This window comes from Babylonia areolata, chromosome 12 (assembly GCF_041734735.1).
Source record: "Babylonia areolata isolate BAREFJ2019XMU chromosome 12, ASM4173473v1, whole genome shotgun sequence".
Classification (NCBI taxonomy): Eukaryota; Metazoa; Mollusca; class Gastropoda; order Neogastropoda; family Buccinidae; genus Babylonia; species Babylonia areolata.
Window position 1 is genome coordinate 36,654,121 of NC_134887.1, and position 19,558 is coordinate 36,673,678.

The following is a 19,558-nucleotide window of genomic DNA, read 5'->3' on the forward strand; positions in this document are numbered from 1 at the left end:
TTAAAAAAAAAAAAAAAATATAATAAAAATTAAAATCTGTATCAGTAAAAGTATCAGTGTCTGTCTCTGTCTCTCTCTCTCTCTCTTTCCCCCCTTTCTTTCACTTTTGTAATGTTCTCTGCATGTCTTCATGTATCTTTCATTCTCACAATATGTCTCTGTCCTTGTCTCTCATTCTCTCTCTCAATGTGTCTTACACCGCACGCACACACGCACACACACACACACACACACACACACGCACACACACACACACACACACACACACACACACGCACACACGCACACACACACACACGCACACACGCACACACACACACACGCACACACACACACGCACACACACACACACACAGACGCACACACACACGCACACACACACACGCACACACACGCACACACACACACACACCAGATTTCAAGAGCTGATTAACCCTTAACTCATTTGGGGGTGAGGAGTTTCAGGAAACAATGTAATCAAGAACAGAACTAGGATATCATAATGTTGGCTTCAACTGAGATAAAACAAGGAGAAGCATTCCTTCATCTGCATGAAACGTGTCATGTAACATTACAAGTCTTAATGAATGTACTTAATAATAATAATAATAATAATAATAATAATGATACATATAGCGCTGAATCTTGTGCAGAGACAAATCAAAGCGCTTTCGCACCAGTCATTCACACGCATGCATAACTCTAAAACTGGAGAATCTGAAAACAAGGAAGAGGCAGGGAAGGGAGGCTATTTTGGGAAGAGGTGGCTTTTAAGGCCAGACTTGAAAGAGCTGAGTGCGGAGACCTGACGAAGCGAAAGAGGAAGTTCATTCCAATTGCAAGGTCCAGAGACAGAGAAAGAACGGCGGCCAGCAGTGGAGTGTTTGAATCTGGGTATGCGTAAACAGGGTGGATCCGAAGCCGATCGTAGTGAGCGAGATGGAGTGTAGTGGTGATGGCAGTCCAAAGATAATCCATTCGCTCACAGAAAATCAATAACATACAGAAATATTAGAACACACACACACACACACACACACACACACACACACACGCACGCACGCACACACACACTCATGGAATGTGTGTTTGTGCGCGCGGCGTGAGTGCGCGTATGGGAGTGTGTGTGTGTGTGTGTGTGTGTGTGTGTGTGTGTGTGTGTGCTCTAATATTTCTGTAAGAGGGTGGTTCAAGTAGGTGTTCTATCTGTGTGCCTGTGCGTCTGTGTTTGTAGTGCGCGTGCGCACATGCATTTTTATTCTGAGACACATTGTGTTCATGCACGTGCTCATGCATTCGCGCATCTGTAATGTGGCTATAATGGCCGAGACATGATAAGATATGATATGGATATTTATATAGCGCCTATCCTCGGTCGGAGACCAAGCCCCTTCGCTGTACTAACACGGAGTCATTTGCACAACAGGTTCCCTACAAGGGTAGAGCCGACTGACAGCTGCCATTGGGCGCTTATCATTCGTTGAGTCATCCAATGACGCACACATACACACTCAGACAGACATGTAGCAGTTTACGTGTATGACCGTTTTATTCCCTCCCCCCCTCCCCTCCCCCCCACCCCACCCCGCCATGTAGGCAGCCACACACACACACACACACACACACACATAGGCTACAATCCACCATACGACCCTTAACGCACACACAAATATTCACACACACACACACACACACACACACACACACACGCACGCACACACACACACACACACACACACACAGATACACGCATGCCGGAAAAGAAGCTAACATGTATGTATCTATGCATAGCTGTGTCTTCACGACTTCACTACACAATACGGTAACCGTTGCAGGTCAGTGTGTGCCTTGAAAAGCCAATAATCCGTCTCCTGTTTCTGTCCCTCACTAAATCCCCTACCCACCACCCACCCCCACCCCACCCTCTGCCCTCCCCCTCACCTCTAAACCCCCCCTCCTCCCCCCTCCCCCCCCCACACACTCACACAAACCATAACCACAGCTGTGTGTGTGTGACATTTTTACAATCTGTGCCGGCATAATGATATCAGCGTGAGATAATCGCGTCCCGGTTGGCTATTGGTTTTTTTTTTGCGACGGCACTTTTCTCAGTGTGTGTAGGACCAACACTCGGCTTATATCACAGATTGACATAAGTTTACATTTGGGCCAACAGCAAAGTGAGAGCTGTATTATCCATGGTTTCTCCAGTCAATGGGAAATCGTTTACAGCTTAGTCTTTTGTGAAGGACTGACTCTCAAACTGGGAGGCAAAATTGCACTGGCTCTTAGTGCTGCAGCCTTGTGGGCTAGTTGGCTTTTGGGAACCATCCCAACGCCGACTGTCCTATAATCAAATTCTAGCCCTAATAGCCGGAACAGTATCCTTTGCTGTCATAGTCGGACACGACTGACTATCATATAAGTAGGCTGCTAACACTTTTACACTTACTTTCCTGGCGTCTTCTCCGTTGGCCTTTTGTGAGGTCACGGTGTTCGTGTGAAACTTGATTCAGGAACAATCTCGTGGGAATTACTGTTGTTGACTGTTTTGAGGTGGAGAGAACCATTCTGCTGAATTTCGAGATTCCATTTTTTGTTATTGCAGTGTCGTCAGGTCGGGTGGTGGAAAAAAAAAACTACCAAGAGGGAAGGATGGTGAGTTGGTTTGGTTTTGAATGTTAGTGTGTGTGTGTGTGTGTGTGTGTCCGCGCGTGCGTTCTCGTGTATGTTTGTGTGTATGTGTGTTTGTGTGCACGCGCGCACTCGTATTTGTGTGTGTGTGTGTGTGTGTGTGTGTGTGTGTGTGTGTGTGTGTTCGCGCGCGCGCGTGTGTGCGTGCGTGTGTGTCAGTGAAACTGAATTGCCAACGGTATACGTGCCAGTGCACACGCTTACTTGCTTGTGTGCAGTAACTGGGAAGTCCTTGCATTGCGATAATCATGTCTCCCGCAGAAACTAGCAAGATTGGAAAAGCCAGATAAACTCTAAATGTTATCTGTCGATCATGAAGCATGAGACGACAGTCCATTGCCACTGCTCGCATCGCTTTCACACTGCAACAGGGGACGAAATTGGAACATGACACTACAAATGATTCTCTCCCTTAGAAAAAATTCGAATAGCCACTGGTTTTGTCTTCTTAACTCTCTCCATACGAACGGCGAAAGAGACGACGTTAACAGCGTTTCACCCCAATTACCACCATCAAAATATTGCAAGCGGAAGGCTCTTATGCTGAAGAGGTGAGTGTTGACAAAGAATACCACAATTCTGACGACGGAAGCTAAAGGTTGGGTCATTCAGACACCCAAGGGGTCTGTGTAGAGGAGAAGAGAGGACTGGCCGTACTGAGTGAGTTAAAATCATATTATGACAGTAAGTTAGAAACGATGAATCTGTGTTAACTTTTCTTCACTATAAAGTTCTTGTTATACACACTGCTTTTTTTTTTTTAATTTTTTTTTTTTTTTTTAATGCCAGCTTATGAATGTCTGACTGTGCACGTAGGGTATGCACAACGACTCCCTAAAACGATGTTGTTCCCCAGACAACTTGAGACTGGGCGTTGGGCTACTGCATGGATGTCAATTGCCTTTTATTATTTTTTTAGAAACAAAAGTCACAGTAAATTGATCAGAATCACGCACAGTTCTAAGCTGCTGGCCTTTCAGAATTTTCTTCAGGAATTTCCAGAAGGTATTGCATGTCGGCTGAATAAATAAATAAATAAATAAAAGAATGAATGAATTCGTCAAATCTCGATTTCAGTCGGACACAGAGCTGGAAATGAAGGAGGCAGGGGGATCGTTCGATCTGTCAGAGCTCCTCGTGGAGGTGGAGGGGGTCTTCCTTCCGAGAGCCTTTGAGACCGACCGGCCCATGAAAGAGCACGTGGAGTGCCTCAAAGCCCTGGACATGCGGCACGACGACGTCATCCTGGTGGCCTTCCCGAAGGCAGGTGGGTGTGGGTGTGGGGTGTGAATAATGTTCACACTGTCCGTTTTCTTTAGAGGGTAGGGTGTGTGTGGGAATGGTGGGAGAAGGGGGGGGGGCAGCGGTAGTGAGGAGGTATAGTAGTGTGGAAGGAGGGGGAGGGGGCTGGTGAGGATAGAAAGAAGTATGTGGGGAGGGAGGTGGAGGAGGGGGGGGGGTGGGCGTAGGAGGGGGGGTGCGGTGGGGCTTGGGGGGGGGGGGGGTTATATCTCAGTGAGCCTGACGTTTCTCGGCCACTGACGCTCGTGAGAGCAAGATCTGAAGACAGCAGTTTCACGCCCTTTTCCCGTTTTGTTTTACCACAAACATACAGATACATTACATTAAAAGTTTACACCCACGTGCAAATGCATACCCTTTACGTTTTACCACGGGCGTGAAAACGCTTACCATTAAATTTATACCACGAGCGAAACATACATACATATTAAAGTTTTACCTCGGGCATTCAAAAAGAGGAAGTCCCAGTGGTAAGCCGAAGCTTGCTGTGGATTCTCTCTCTCTCTCTCTCTCTCCATATATATATATATATATATATATATATATATATATATGTGTGTGTGTGTGTGTGTGTGTGTGTGTGTGTATCCACAGAAAGTTTTCGTCAAGAAATATAAGGAAACACGTGCGCTGCGCTTCACCCTTCCATATACACGGGGATCGAACCAGTTTACAGTACTCCTCTTCTTCGTTCGTGGGCTGCAACATCCCACGTTCACTCGTATGCACACGAGTGAGCTTTTACGTGTATGACCGTTTTTACCCCGCCTTGTAGGCAGCCATACTCCGCTTTCGGGGGCGTGCATGCTGGGTATGTTCTTGTTTCCATAACCCACCGGACGCTGACATGGATTACAGGATCTTTAACGTGCGTATTTGATCTTCTGCTTGCGTCTACACACGAAGGGGGTTCAGACACTAGCAGGTCTGCACATATGTTGACCTGGGAGATCGTAAAAATCTCCACCCTTTACCCACCAGGCGCCGTCACCGTGATTCGAGCCTGGGACCCTTAGATTGAAAGTCCAACGCTTTAACCACTCAGCTATTGCGCCCGTCAGTTTACAGTTCAAAATGCATGCAACAATTTATTCTTGAAAGCCAGAAAAAAAAAAAACCTGTTTAAATGTGACTTGTAAATGTCACAAACAATGCCACAGCTTTGAAGACTTTGGGATGAATGCTTATGCTGGGGGGATAGGGTGGGGTGGGGGTGAACCTTTACTTCGGATGAATCCTTATTAAATTTTTGGGTGTTAGTTAAAAAAAACAACAACAAACTGTTACAGTTTTTAACAAATTAACGAATAGCGTGAATGTCGACACAGCCTTAGACAAAGTTAATCAAACTATCAAATGTTACCAGTCTTTGAAAAAACAACAACAACAACAAAAAACAACAAAAAACAACCAACAAACAAAAAAACCACACACCTCCTAACAGCCTAAATGCTCATAAAGCCTAAGTTAGTCAAACTATCGACTGATACCAGTCCTTTTTTTTCAGTTATGAATTTTTTCTTTAAATGTCCACACCAGAAACATTACAGGATAGTATTACATACACTAATACATTTGGAAAAAAAGACAACAAAATATCAACAACTGAAAAAAACAACCCATAGTGAATGAGGGAGGGAGGTGGGGGATGAGAGAGAGAGAGACCTATCATTTCAGTTCGTTTTCCCTTCTTTACCTTTTTTTTTCTATGGAGTGAATAACAAAAATGATGTGTCCTATGGTTACATATATCCATACATATTAACAACACAGGAAATGTTAGAAGAACATTCCGATAGACTGCATCATTGATATATAACTTTGACATGGGTAATAAGGGATAATGTCACACTACAAAAACATACTCAAAGAGAAAATGAAAAAAAAAAAAAAAAAAAAAAAAAAGATAACGATAAATATCACCTACATCGTGTCTAAAAGTACACATACTCGAACTCATACAAGAGGATGTCATTATCTAACAGAACATGTATCTGATCTAAGCCATGCATATTGCTGTATTCTGTGGAATCGCAAAGATAAGCATGTATTCTTCACTTTTTTTTTCTCATTAACTCTCTCCATACGAACGGCGAAAGGGACGACGTTAACAGCGTTTCACCCCAATTACCATCATCAAAATATTACAAGCGGAAGGCTCTTATACTGAAGAGGTGAATGTTGACAGAGAATACCACAATTCTGACAACGGAAGCTAAAGGTTGGGTCATTCAGACACCCTCTGGACATCCGAGGGGTCTGTGTAGAGGAGAAGAGAGGACTGGCCGTACTGAGTGAGTTAAATTGATTCAATAAACGCTTTGTAATGGTGCCATTTAAAGGTAAAATCTCTGTACAGCATGTTTGTTTTTGCAATGTATTCTTCAGTTGTCAGAGGAAGGTGGCAGAATGGTTAAGACGCTCAGCTGCCAATACAGAGAGTCCGTGAGGGTGTGGGTTCGATTCCCGCTCTCGCCCTTTCTCCTAAGTTTGACTGGAAAATCAAACTGAGCGTCTAGTCTTTCGGATGAGACGATAAACCGAGGTCCCGTGTGCAGCACGCACTTGGCGCACTGAAAAAGAACCCATGGCAACGAGAGTGTTTTCCTCTGGCGAAATTACGTAAAATCCCCTTTCATAGGTACACAAATATGTAAGCATGCACTCAAGGCCTGACTAAGCGCGTTGGGTTATGCTGCTGGTCAGGCATCTGCTCAACAGATGTGGTGTAGCGTGTATGGATTTGTCCGAACGCAGTGACGCCTCCTTGAGAAAGTGAAACTGAAACTCTTCATTTTGGTATCTCATTTTAAAATATTTTTTTCTAAAAACTGAAAACAGAGGATGACTGATACCAGTCTTTAACAAACCCCAAACAGCATGAATGCCAACACAGCTTCAGTTAGTCAAACTATCGAATGTTATCAGGCTTTAAGTTTAACAGACTCCTAATATAATGACACGAATGCCGACATTACCAGTCTATAAAAAAACACCTCATAATAGCATAAATGCTGACTTCCCAAGGCCTGACTAAGCGCGTTGGGTTACGCTGCTGGTCAGGCATCTGCTTGGCAGATGTGGTGTAGTGTATATGGATTTGTCCGAACGCAGTGGCGCCTCCTTGAGCTACTGAAACTGAAACTGACATAACCTCAGTTATTCAAACTATCGAATGCAACCAGTCTTTAACACTCACTCCGGACGACGGAACGCTATAAATAGCGGTTTCGACAATTAAAACTTTTCCCACGTTTTCCTCATGGGGTACCATAACAATCACAGCTACACCAGGCACTGCGAACTTGTCAAGGGTCGAATGGAAAGTTTCTTCATGAGATTCCGTAACAACACACTCGCCAGCGAGCCGGTAAGTTCAGCACCCCATATGACAAGCTAAGCTGCTGCATACGTATCGAAAATGGCGTCGCAGGCGATACAATTGAAAAGTTCTGGTGCAAACTAGATCACGACAGTGGCTTTTACTGCTGCTGAAGTGATTGAAATGCTTCAAACTGAAGGTTTCGACATCGACGTTGATGATGATGAAGACGTTGAATAAAATATCTGTCGTGAAGAAAGCTACCAGCAAGAAGGTACTGATAGTGACTCAGCTTCTGAGAGCAGTGAGGGGGGGGGGGGGGGGGGGGGGGGGGGGGGGGGGGGGGGGTGTTCACATGCCGTTAGGAGAGGGGTCAGTGGGTCAAGTTCAGTGAGTTTCATTCAGTTACTTTATGTTTTGTATTTTTTTGTGTGTGTGATTTTTTTTTTTTTTTTTCAAAAACCAAACAAATGGGTCGTCTGTGGGGGAAAAGCAAGGGAGAAAACTATTCGTCCAGAGTAAATAACTCCAAATAGAGGGAATGATGACATAGCCAAAGTCAGCAAAACTATCGAGTCCTGGACACAGCAGACATCAAGTCACTGCCCCGTCGGCCGTAAAAAGACAATTGAACCCTTTACCATAACCTGACTGAATAGCAGGTATAAAGAACATGTAATGCCATTGTCAAGAGTTTTAGTTCCTATCTTGAGTGTGTGTCATTTTCGCTATGGCTAGAAGTAACAATAAATCGAAAGTAATGTGATATTATGTGAGAGTACGGATACAGACTTGGCTGTGTGCACTACAAGGTTGTTCACGAAATACCTTTTGGGGATGCACTTTGCATTTGTAATAAGCTATCATCCGTCCTCTGATGAGTCTTAGGGATGAGAGATTTGAGTTCGAAAGATGTAAAGAATATCTATCTATCTCTCTCTCTCTCTCTCTCTCTCTCTCTCTATATATATATATATATATATATATTTTTTTTTTTTTTTTTTTTTTTTTTTTTTTTATTTTAATTCTGGCTTTGTTTGATTGTTTGCTCTGTGTATTTCGCTCAGCTGCCAATACAGAGACTCCGTGAGGGTGTGGGTTCGAATCCCGCTCTCGCCCTTTCTCTGAAGTTTGAATGGAAAATCAAACTGTGCGTCTAAGTCTTTCGGATGAGACAATAAACCGACGTCCCGTGTGCAGCATGCACTTAGCGCACTGAAAAAGAACCCATGGCAACGAGAGTGTTGTCTGCTGGCAAACTCATACAAAAAGAAATTCACTTTGATAGTTATTCAGATATATATATATGCATGCACTCAAGGCCTGACAAGCGCGTAGGGTTATGCTGCTGCTAAGCATCTGCCTTACAGATGTGGTGTAGAGTATATGGATTTGTCCGAACGCAGTGACGCCTCCTCGAGAAACTGAAACTGAAACTAAAACTGTGTATTTTCCAGGAACCCACTGGCTGTGGGAGATCACCTCCATGCTGCTGGCAGGCAAAGCGGAGCACGAGAAGCGGGTGAAGGAACTGGCCATGATGGAGGCCACAGCGATAGGACACATCCAGGCCCAGCCCTCACCCAGGGTCCTTAACTCTCACCTCCCTCTGCGACTTCTGCCCCGCCAGATCAGGGAGAAGAAGGTCAAGGTCATCCACGTCTATCGCAATGTCAAGGACGCTCTGGTTTCAGCGTATTTCCACTTCCGGCAGTTCCCTCCTATGAGGGGTATATCCATAGAAAGTATTCTGCAAATGTGGCGCGTCGGTGACGGTAAGAATATTATGCAAGACAAAGAAGTGGCGTGAATCAGATAATGATTATGTTCACATTTATGACCTCAAAAGTGTAGTGAAATGGTTAAGACTGTCTGTGACATTTGGCAGAAATTTCAAGAATAAATGACATGTATGTATGTATGTATGCATGCATGTATGTATGTATCTATTTATGTATGTATGTATGTACGGTGGCAAAGTAATTCATTCGTAATCATTATTATCATTCTTCTTCTTCATTGTAATAATCCATCACTTTCATTAGTACCACCACCATCAGTAGAACTAACAACAACAGCAGCAACAGCAGCATTGGTGGTAGTAGTAGTAGTAGTAGTAGTAGTAGTAGTAGTAGTAGTAGTAGTAAAATGTTGTTACTGCAGTGTTGTAGAAATCATTATGAAAGTATACTGATTTATAAGCTTTCTTTTCATGATGGTCAGTTTGTAATCATCGTCTCTGAAGAGACATTAGAGGGACTGAATTGTGGCCTACAGATAACTTGAAGTTAGGTCTTTCATGACACTGGAGGGACCACGGCTTGGCTTGCAGATAACATGAAGTGATGTCTTTGCACACATTACAAGGACTAAAGTGTTGCCTTTAGACAACTTAAGTCAAGTCTATGAAGACAGAGGGACAAGCGTTTGGCCTGCAGATGGCTGGGAGTTAGGTCTCTGAAGTCATTAGAGCAACTGAAGTTTGGACTGCAGACAGCTTGAAATTAGGTCTGTCCAGACATTAGAGGGACAAAATAGTGGCATGCACTGACGCAGCGAGTTTAACGTTACGTCTGTCGACACATTAGAGGACCTTAAATTTGGCCTGCAGATAACCTGAAATTAGGTCAAATCATTTTGGCCTCAAGAGAGCTTGAAGTTAGGTCTGTATCAGTATCAGTATCAGAAGCTCAAGGAGGCGTCACTGCGTTCGGACAAATCCATATACGCTACACCACATCTGCCAAGCAGATGCCTGACTAGCAGCGTAACCCAACGCGCTTAGTCAGGCCTTGAGAAAAAAAGGTAATGATAATAATGATAATGATAATGATGATAATGATAACAACAACAATAATAATAACAGTAATAAATGAAAATAGAAAAAAAGACAATAATGATGATAAATAAGCAAATAAGCAAATAAATGTAAAACATGCAGACACACATTCACACACACACACACACACACACACACACTCTCTCTCTCTCTCTCCCTCTCTCTCCCAAATTACACTGTACCCCCCCCCCTCCACACACACACACACACACACACACACACACACACACACACACACACACACACACACACACACACACACTCATTCCTAGTTAGGTCTGTCAAGACAGGACATTTTAGTCTGCAGAGAGCTTGAAGTTAGGTGTGTCAAGACATTAGGAGGACTAAACTGTGGCCTGCAGATAACTTGAAGTGAGGTGTTCATTATTTTGTGTTATGCTGATTCCAGTGCCTGGTCAAAAGTATGTCGACTTCATGAAGGAGACTGATGAATTCCACAGAACCAACCCCGATGTTCCGTTCTTCATTACGTCATTCGAGGATATCAAAGAGGTTCTGTCTGTCTGTCTGTTTGTCTGTCTGTATGTATGTATGTCTTACTCACTCAGTACGGCCAGTCCTCTCTTCTCCTCTACACAGACCCCTCGGATGTCCAGTGGGTGTCTGAATGACCCAACCTCTAGCTTCTGTCGTCAGAATTGTGGTACTCTTTGTCAACATTCACCTCTTCAGTATAAGAGCCTTCCGCTTGCAATAGTTTGATGATGGTAATTGGGGTGAAACGCTGTTAACGTCGTCTCTTTCGCCGTTCGTATGGAGAGAGTTCTCTCTCTGTGTTTCTCTGTGTGTCTGTCTCTGTCTTTCGTTATCTCTGTCTGTCTCTCTCCCTCCCTCTCTCCCCGACTCTTTATGCCTCCCCCCACCCACCTCCCCTGTCTCTTTCTCTCTCTGGGTATTCTCTGTCTTTCGTTCTCTGTCTGTCTGTCCCTGTCTTTGTCTCTCTATCACTCTATCTTTCTCTCTCCGTAGTTCCTTCTGTCTCTGCCATTCCCCCTCTCTCTCTTTCTCTCTCGTTCCCTCTCCCCCTCTCTCACTCTAGCGAGTCTCCCAAAAGGTGTTCCAGCTATCTAAAGTTTTGGATCTTAATACACATGAAACAACTTTCCTTTGATTATTTCAGATGGCTCTGAATGTGCGTGGTATATCTGTGGTCAACCACAAGGGACGTAAGTGACGAAGAGTTAAAGACTCTTAGATCAGCGTCCAAACAGATTATACACCCATTCTGTTTCTCTTCTTCTTCTTTCATTCATTCTTTCTATAGGCTGGATCCCCAACCCCACCGAATTCAGCCCGACACTGTCTGATAACTTCTTCTTCTTTTTCTTCTTCTTTCTCCTCCTCCTCCTCCTCCTCTTCCCTGGTGATCGTTCCCAATAATATTATTGATGTGTTTGTGTCATTTCTTATCGCGAGCAGAAAATAACTGTTGCTAAACACGATCCTTTTTTTTTTTTTTTTTTAACTGACAGTGAGTTTTGTTTCTCTAATGTTGAAAATAAATCTGTCTTCTTCTTCTTCTTCTTCTTCTTCTTCTTCTTCTCCTCCTCCTCCTCCTCCTTCTTCTTCGTTCATGGGCTGCAACTCCCACGTTCACTCGTATGTACACGAGTGGGCTTTTGCGTGTATGACCGTTTTTTTTGTTTTTTTGTTTTGTGTGTGTGTGTGTTTTTACCCCGTCATGAAGGCAGCCATACTCCGTTTTCGGGGGTCCTGTCTGATATGATTATGTATTGCACAGGAACCGGAGAAGGTGATCTGGGAGCTGGCTGAGTTCTTAGGGGTGGAGGCATCACCTCAGCTGTGCAGGGACATTCTGGAAGCCACCCGTCTGGACAAGATGAAAGAAGCCGACAAGATCAAACAGCAGTCTCATATTCCACAAGCAAGCGTTTACCGCAAAGGTGAGTATTGCATTGGTTATTGTCAGCGATGGCCAGAGAGAGAGAGAGAGAGAGAGAGCATATGCTTCTGTGTATGTAAATGTAGATATGTGCATGACAGAGATTCAAGATTCAAGATGGTTTATTCAGTCAAGGCCATAGCCCCATATGAACAGGGGGCAACAACAAAATTTTGTTTTGTATGTGTCATTGTAATTGTTAATGCAAACAGTGCAGCATATTCCATAACAAGCTCCAGTAAAACTAGGATATAAGCGTCTCTCTTATATGAAATGCTTTAGAGAGAAACAAAGCGAAACTACATATAGTGTTTTCACCCACCGATGACATCAGTAAACACAGTCGAAACGTACATGGATATACATAATATTTTTTTTAGGAATGAGCTGGATGACAGAGAGAGAGAGAGAGAGAGAGAGAGAGAGAGAGAGAGAGTAAATGCTCGTGTGTATGCATGCGTAAATAATCATGTTCACCAGAGACAGAGAGACATAGACAGAGGGGGGTGGGGGTGGGGGGGGGGGTGGGGGGTGGGTCCACTGTTTAGAATAAATCGTGATGAATGTCTCAACTTGTGCACTAGAAAAATACACACACGTTATTAGATGCTGTTTCGCTTCTTAAACAATGTATCTATGTCATATCTTTGTTGTTGTTTTGTTGCTGTTGTTGTTGTTTTGTTGTTGTTGACTCACTTGTGTAAACAAAGTTAGTCTATGTTTTAACCAGGTGTTCGGTTGTCTCTGTGTGTGTGTGTGTGTGTGTGTGTGTGTGTGTCTGTGTGTCTGTGTGTCTGTGTCTGTGTGTCCGTGGTAAACTTTAACATTGACATTTTCTCTGCAAATACTTTGTTAGTTGACACCAAATTAGGCATAAAAATAGGAAAAATTCAGTTTTTCCAATCATCTTGTTTAAAACAATATTGCACCTCTGGGATGGGCACAAAAAAAAATGAAGCCTCATTATATGCAAACTGTATTTACTGTTATATTTAAATTTTTTGTATTCTCTAAACTTGACACTTTGATCTGATATTCTGACCCAACAACAAGAGCAGTCATTATTATAATTTTTTGTTCAAACAGGAACTTCTTTTTCTAAGCATGGAAGTTTTATCTAATTTGCAAACGTTTTGATGCAGATAGTTAACAAAGGAAATTACTCTGTAATTAATGCTAGGGGACTTAATTTGCTTTAAACTGATCTTTCTCATCATAAACATTACATTTTGAAATTATACTCAATACATAAAAAGCTTGGATTTAAAAAAAAAAAAGTGTATCACAAGTGAGTCTTGAAGGCCTTGCCTCTCTTGTTTTTGTTTGTCTGGTTTTTGTTTTGTTTTTGTTTCTGGTTGTTTTGTTGTGTTTTGTTTCACGTGCTAACGTTTGTGACCAGGACAAGTCGGGGACTGGAAAAATCATCTGACTGTGGCTCAGAGTGAACAGCTGGACGCGGAAGTGACGCAACTGAAGTCATGTGACTACCACTTCCGCTACACGTTGTAGGAGCATTGTGGGTGTCTGTTTCAGGAACATTACATTTGTCATTGATTTGGTCATCTTTGTACAGGACTTGCCGAAACATATACTAATGCTTTTTCACCAACTAATGTGTTTGTAATTCTTCTTACCTCTTGGCGTTTATGGACAATCACTCTTTACCTTTGTTTGATATTAAACCGGATTTCGTCATTAGTACTTTCCTTCACCCTCCCCACTACCCTATCCCTCACCCTAATTCTCTCCTCCTCCCCCCCTCACCTCTCTCTCTCTTTCATTCATTCATTCATTTATCATTCATTTATTCCTTCCTTCCTTCCTTCATTCATCCTCTCTCTCTTTCTCTCACTCATTCACTCTATCTCTCTCATTACCATATTCATATACATTATTGTCATTAATGTAGGTATCATGATTATGTACTTGTAAATGCTACTGTGCAATTGATGTGTATTTGAATTTCATGTATGTTTTTCTATAACCTTTTGTTATCTTGTGAAGATTTTGATTTCATTTCTTTTTGCCCTGAGGGCTGGATGTAAAAAAAAAGCATATGCATGCTTATTCCACTTCCCTCATTAAAAAGATTCGTTCGTTCGTTCGTTCGTTCGTTCTCTCACTATCCGCCTATCTTTCTACTCCCCATCCCACGCTCTCTCTCTCACTCTCTCTCTCTCTCTCTCTCTCTCTCACTCACTCTCTCTCTTTCTCTCTCTCTCTCTCATTTTCTTAAATCTGGTCATTAAATGTCAAAATCAACAGCAATTATATGACACTACATTTGATTTGGCATCATTGCTGTGTCAATTATTTGATGTGTTTGTGTCATTTCTTATCACGAGCAGAAAATAACTGTTGCAAAACACGATCCTTTTTTTTTTTTTTTTTTTTTTTTTAACTGACATTGAGTTTTGTTTCTCTTCTGTTGAAAATAAATCTGTCTTCTTCTTCTTCTTCTTCTTCTCCATCTTCCGCCCCTCTCCTCTCAGTCTTCTTTTTAATGAACATTTTTATTCGAGTTTGTATTTGTATTTGTATTTGTATTTCTTTTTATCACAACAGATTTCTCTGTGTGAAATTCGGGCTGCTCTCCCCAGGGAGAGCGCGTCGCTACACTACAGCGCCACCCATTTTTTTGTATTTTTTCCTGCGTGCAGTTTTATTTGTTTTTCCTATCGCAGTGGATTTTTCTACAGAATTTTGCCAGGAACAACCCTTTTGTTGCCGTGGGTTCTTTTACGTGCGCTAAGTGCATGCTGCACACGGGACCTCGGTTTATCGTCTCATCCGAATGACTAGCGTCCAGACCACCACTCAAGGTCTAGTGGAGGGGGAGAAAATATCGGCGGCTGAACCGTGATTCGAACCAGCGCGCTCAGATTCTCTCGCTTCCTAGGCGGACGCCTTACCTCTAGGCCATCACTCCACTTAACATATATACTTACATACATACAGACAAACAGACAGGCAGACAGACAGACAGACAGACAGACAAAAATAACATTTGTAATTATTAATAATATCTTTTGTTATTATGCATTATTTAAACTGTACACCAGGAAAACAACAACAGCAACTTTGTTTCTAGACAGAGAAAAAAAAACATGAAATAAAAAAAGTCATATGCACTGCATAAAAAAAAATAAATGAAAGAAAAAACAAGAGAGGCAAGGCCTTCAAGACTCACTTGTGATACACTTAAAAAAAAAATCCAAGCTTTTTATGTATTGACTATAATTTCAAAATGTAATGTTTAAGATGAGAAAGATCAGTTTAAAGCAAATTAACTCCCCTAGCATTAATTACAGAGTAATTTCCCTTCTTTACTATCTGCACCAAAACGTTTGCAAAATATCAGATCAAAGTGCCAAGTTTAGAGAATACAAAAAATATAAATATAACAGTAAATGCAGTTTGCATATAATTAGGCTTCATTTTGTGTGTGTGTGTGTGTGTGTGTGTGTGTGTGTGTGTGTGTGTGCACATCCCAGAGGCGCAATATTGTTTTAAACAAGATGACTGGAAAGAACTGAATTTTTCCTATTTTTATGCCTAATTTGGTGTCAACTGACAAAGTAATTGCAGAGAAAATGTCAATGTTAAAGTTTACCACAGACACACACACACACACACACACACACACACACACAGACAACCGAACACCGGGTTAAAACATAGACTCACTTTGTTTACACAAGTGAGTCAAAAATGAAATGAAAGAACAAACGTTACATTCGTGGTTGTCTTTCCTCCTCCTCGTTGCCTTCCATTATTTTTGTGTCTGGGTACCATTTTTCTAGAAAATGCTATGAACATCATTTCCATCGAGTGTATATGTTTTTCGGTTTTATATTATGTTTCTTAGGCCTGTTAGGAAGTACTTTACACATGGTTCGATTTTTATTTATTCTGCATTTATAAATGAAATGTTTCACTACTAGAATGATAATAGTCAAATATTTCATCTGTTTTTGTAATATCATCATTTCCAAATAATACAAACTCTATATTCAGCTTTACATTTGCACACTTTTCCTTCAAGATTTTCGCTAAGTCCCCCCCTCGCCCCCCACCCCCACCCCCACCCCCCCTCCAAAGAGCTGAGTAAATGTACAGTGCCATAAGTAGTGTTGAATTGTCTCTATTTCATTTTTTACAGAAATTGCGCATGTCGCTATTTGTTATACCCATTTTTTGGAGTATTTTGTTTGTAACTAATATATCATGATATATTCTAATCTGGAACCATTTCAATCTTACTTCCTTTATGTTTTTTTCACTTGTTTCATAGTGGTATCCCAATTTATTGCAATATCTAGTTTTTGCTTTCACTTGATAAAAGAATTTATATTATACATAAAAATTGGTTCAAGTAATATATCGTAATATATTTTAGAACCTTTCTTAACATTAGCTATTATCTGCAGTGCTTTTGGTTCTTTATTGCAAGTTTTATCTTTGATGCTAATATTGTTTGTGCTTAAGTAACTTTTCATGGAACGTATAAATCCCATATACAGTAAATAATTAACTTTAACATCATATTTTTCTGTGAAATCTTTATGACTAAGGAAACACCCGTTTTCATCTACAATATCTCTAACCAGAAAAATACCTTTACTTGTCCTTTTTTTAAAAAATAAAAAAAAAACTGTCTTGTTACCGACTTTAAATTTGTTGTTATGAAAAAGTGGTTCTACGAGTGCCTCTTGTGCTTCTATTAACCTAACATGTTTTGTAAAATTCTCATGTGCTCAATATACATCTTTCCAGAATATATTATATTCAACGTTTACAAATTTTCTAGGTCCATACAGATCCAGGGAGCTGATTTCTGGGGATTTGACTAAGAGTATTTTTTTTCCACTCTGCTGTTCCTGTGTGCAGGCCTCGATGTACTTTTGTATATTTGGAATACCCAAACCTCCATTTCCAACATTATGTGCTGTATATATTCTTTTAATCTTACCTGTTTTATCATCCCATATAAATTTATAGCACAGTTTCTGCAGCTGATTTATCTCTTTGTCCGGGGGATTGGGGTGATGAATCCACAAAGTAAATGAGGTTTGAAAGTATAAGTGATTTTAAGCACATCTGCTTTGCGACAAGTAAAAACCTTGTACCTTTATTTAAAGGACAAACATCTCTCTCTCTCTCTCTCTCTCTCTCTCTCTCTCTCACACACACACACACACACACACACACACACACACACATACACACACACATACACACACCCCACCCCACACCCTACCCCCATGCTATGCACACATCTTCCCACTTTTAAACACAACTTGGGGTTTTCTCTCGCCCGAGGTCCATGTCTTGCCGTACCTCCAGGCAGGTGGTGTTCGTGGTGCTGGCGGTGTTCCCCATGCTGTGGTTGCAAATACACACACACACACACACACACACACACACACACACCAAGCAAAACCCTGAAATCAACCGTGCTTTTCGTTCTGCATCTGCATTTGTTGATGAGTTTTCTCCCTTTGTCCAAAAGCTCACTACGCGAAGTTTGAGACTTAAAACCTGTGGAACTTCATGATTCATACTTTCATTCAGTACAAGCACAGATAGATATCTATCTTCATTCATCAGAATTACAGCAGAGACTGGCATAAAAAAAAGAAGAAGAAAAAAACCCAGCAGTAATTATCAAAACTGAATAGCATTTCGTCAGTCTCATATTTGTATGTGTATTACACTTATATATATATATATATATATATATATATATATATATATATATATATATATATATCTGTGTGTGTGTGTGTGTGTGTTCATATATTTTGTATTTGTATTTCTTTTTATCATAACAGATTTCTCTGCGAAAAATTCGGGCAGCTTTCACCAGGGAGAGCGCGTCGCTACACTGACAGCGCCACCCTTTTATCTGTATATTTTTTCATGCCTGCAGTTCTATTTGTTTTCCTACCGTAGTAGATTTTTTTTTTCTACAGGGACAACCCTTTTGTTACCGTGGGTTCTTTTACACGCGCTAAATGCTTGCTGCACACGGGACCTCGGTTTATCGTCTCATCCGAATGACTAGCGCCCAGACCACCACTCAAAGTCTAGTGGAGAGGGGGAGAAGACACTGCCGGTGTGATTCGAACCAATGCGCACAAAATATGTATTTAAAAAGAAAGCGGAAAAAAATAGATTAACTAACAGTTATTTCCCTTTGAGCGTGGCTAGATCACGTATACAAATATGTAACATTGATGTCTATTAGTAGTAAGAAAAAGTGACTAAATTTTGCTAAGTTCATTAAAGAAGGTTTTAATGTGTGTCGTTAGGAGCCAGTTTCAGTCCGGATTCTATGCCACTTATGCCTTAACTGTACTTGTTGAATAGGAATTAGAACAATGACTTGTGTTAATCTTGACACCGCATCCCGTACATATCCATTTGTAATTGCATGATCATGTATGTATGTGCGTATATGTATGTGTATATATGTGTGTGTATGTGTATATATATATATATATATATATATATATATATATATCTTTTTTTCTCTTGTATGTATCAAACCAATCCCAGTATTACTGGCAAATGGGTGCTAAAATAACATGCAAATTATTGTGTATTTTATTTTGTTACACCATGTCATTGTTAATGCTATGCTCCAACTAACCCCCCCAGTTCCCAGTTCAGGCTCAACTAGTCAGATACAGAGCCGTATTGTAAATCTAAGTTGTGATCCGTTCATTTGTCCATTTCTATTGCATTGTACCAGACTGATGATTACATTTGGCCTTTTATATCATTTTATTTTCCCCCATTTGTATTATCCCCCCTTGTGTTTCTTCTTTTTAAATCATCCTCGCTCTTCCTCTGTGGCCGTCATCCTGTTATTGTCATGTTTCCTTGTTTCTCTACGACTCAAAAGAGTTAATGGGAATAAACAAACGAACACGAAAAACACGTAAAAAGCTACCTTCAGCTCCGTAGTTTCGAACGAAAGGTCGTGGAAGCTGTCCCCGGCTCGTAGTTTCGAACTCACACACTGTTCAAACAAACACGGGTTGGGCGAGGGTGTAGGAGAAGAAAAGGCCCACATTGCTCCGTTGAGCTGCTGAGAGGACAGTTTTGATTGTGAGAAGTCTGTGCATATCCAAAACATGGCGGTAAGTGTGATGTTAGTTTTATCACACTGTGCTGTGCTGTGCTTTCTCTGTGTGTGTGTGTGTGTGTTCGTGTGTGTGTGTTTGTGTGTATGTGTGTGTGTGTGTGTGGAGGGGGCGGGGGGTGTTTGTGCGCGCCAACGTGTATGCACAGTCGTGTGCAGACGTCCAAATGCGTAACCCCCCTCTCTCTCTCTCTCTCTCATATTTTCTTTTGCTGATATATATGTTTATGATATAATTGTGGTATCAGCTATAATTCCAGTATTTGTGCTTATGTTACACCCCTTCAGGAAGGGGCTTTGGCCTCTCTCTCTCTCTCTCTCTCTCTC

At 41.5% G+C, this 19,558-nt stretch overlaps 1 protein-coding gene across 1 annotated transcript in view; it reads left to right on the plus strand.

The window, feature by feature from the left end:
• The first annotated feature begins 2,127 nt into the window (after positions 1-2,127).
• The window catches only part of LOC143287916 (uncharacterized), a 32,164-nt gene continuing 14,733 nt past the window's right edge, over positions 2,128-19,558 (plus strand). Inside the window, exons 1-6 of the mRNA XM_076596158.1 lie at positions 2,128-2,658; positions 3,772-3,961; positions 8,776-9,093; positions 10,567-10,670; positions 11,920-12,082; positions 13,481-13,586. Coding sequence (XP_076452273.1) covers positions 2,656-2,658; positions 3,772-3,961; positions 8,776-9,093; positions 10,567-10,670; positions 11,920-12,082; positions 13,481-13,586 — 884 coding nt within the window. The 5' untranslated portion in view covers positions 2,128-2,655. The remainder of the gene's footprint in view (positions 2,659-3,771; positions 3,962-8,775; positions 9,094-10,566; positions 10,671-11,919; positions 12,083-13,480; positions 13,587-19,558) is intronic.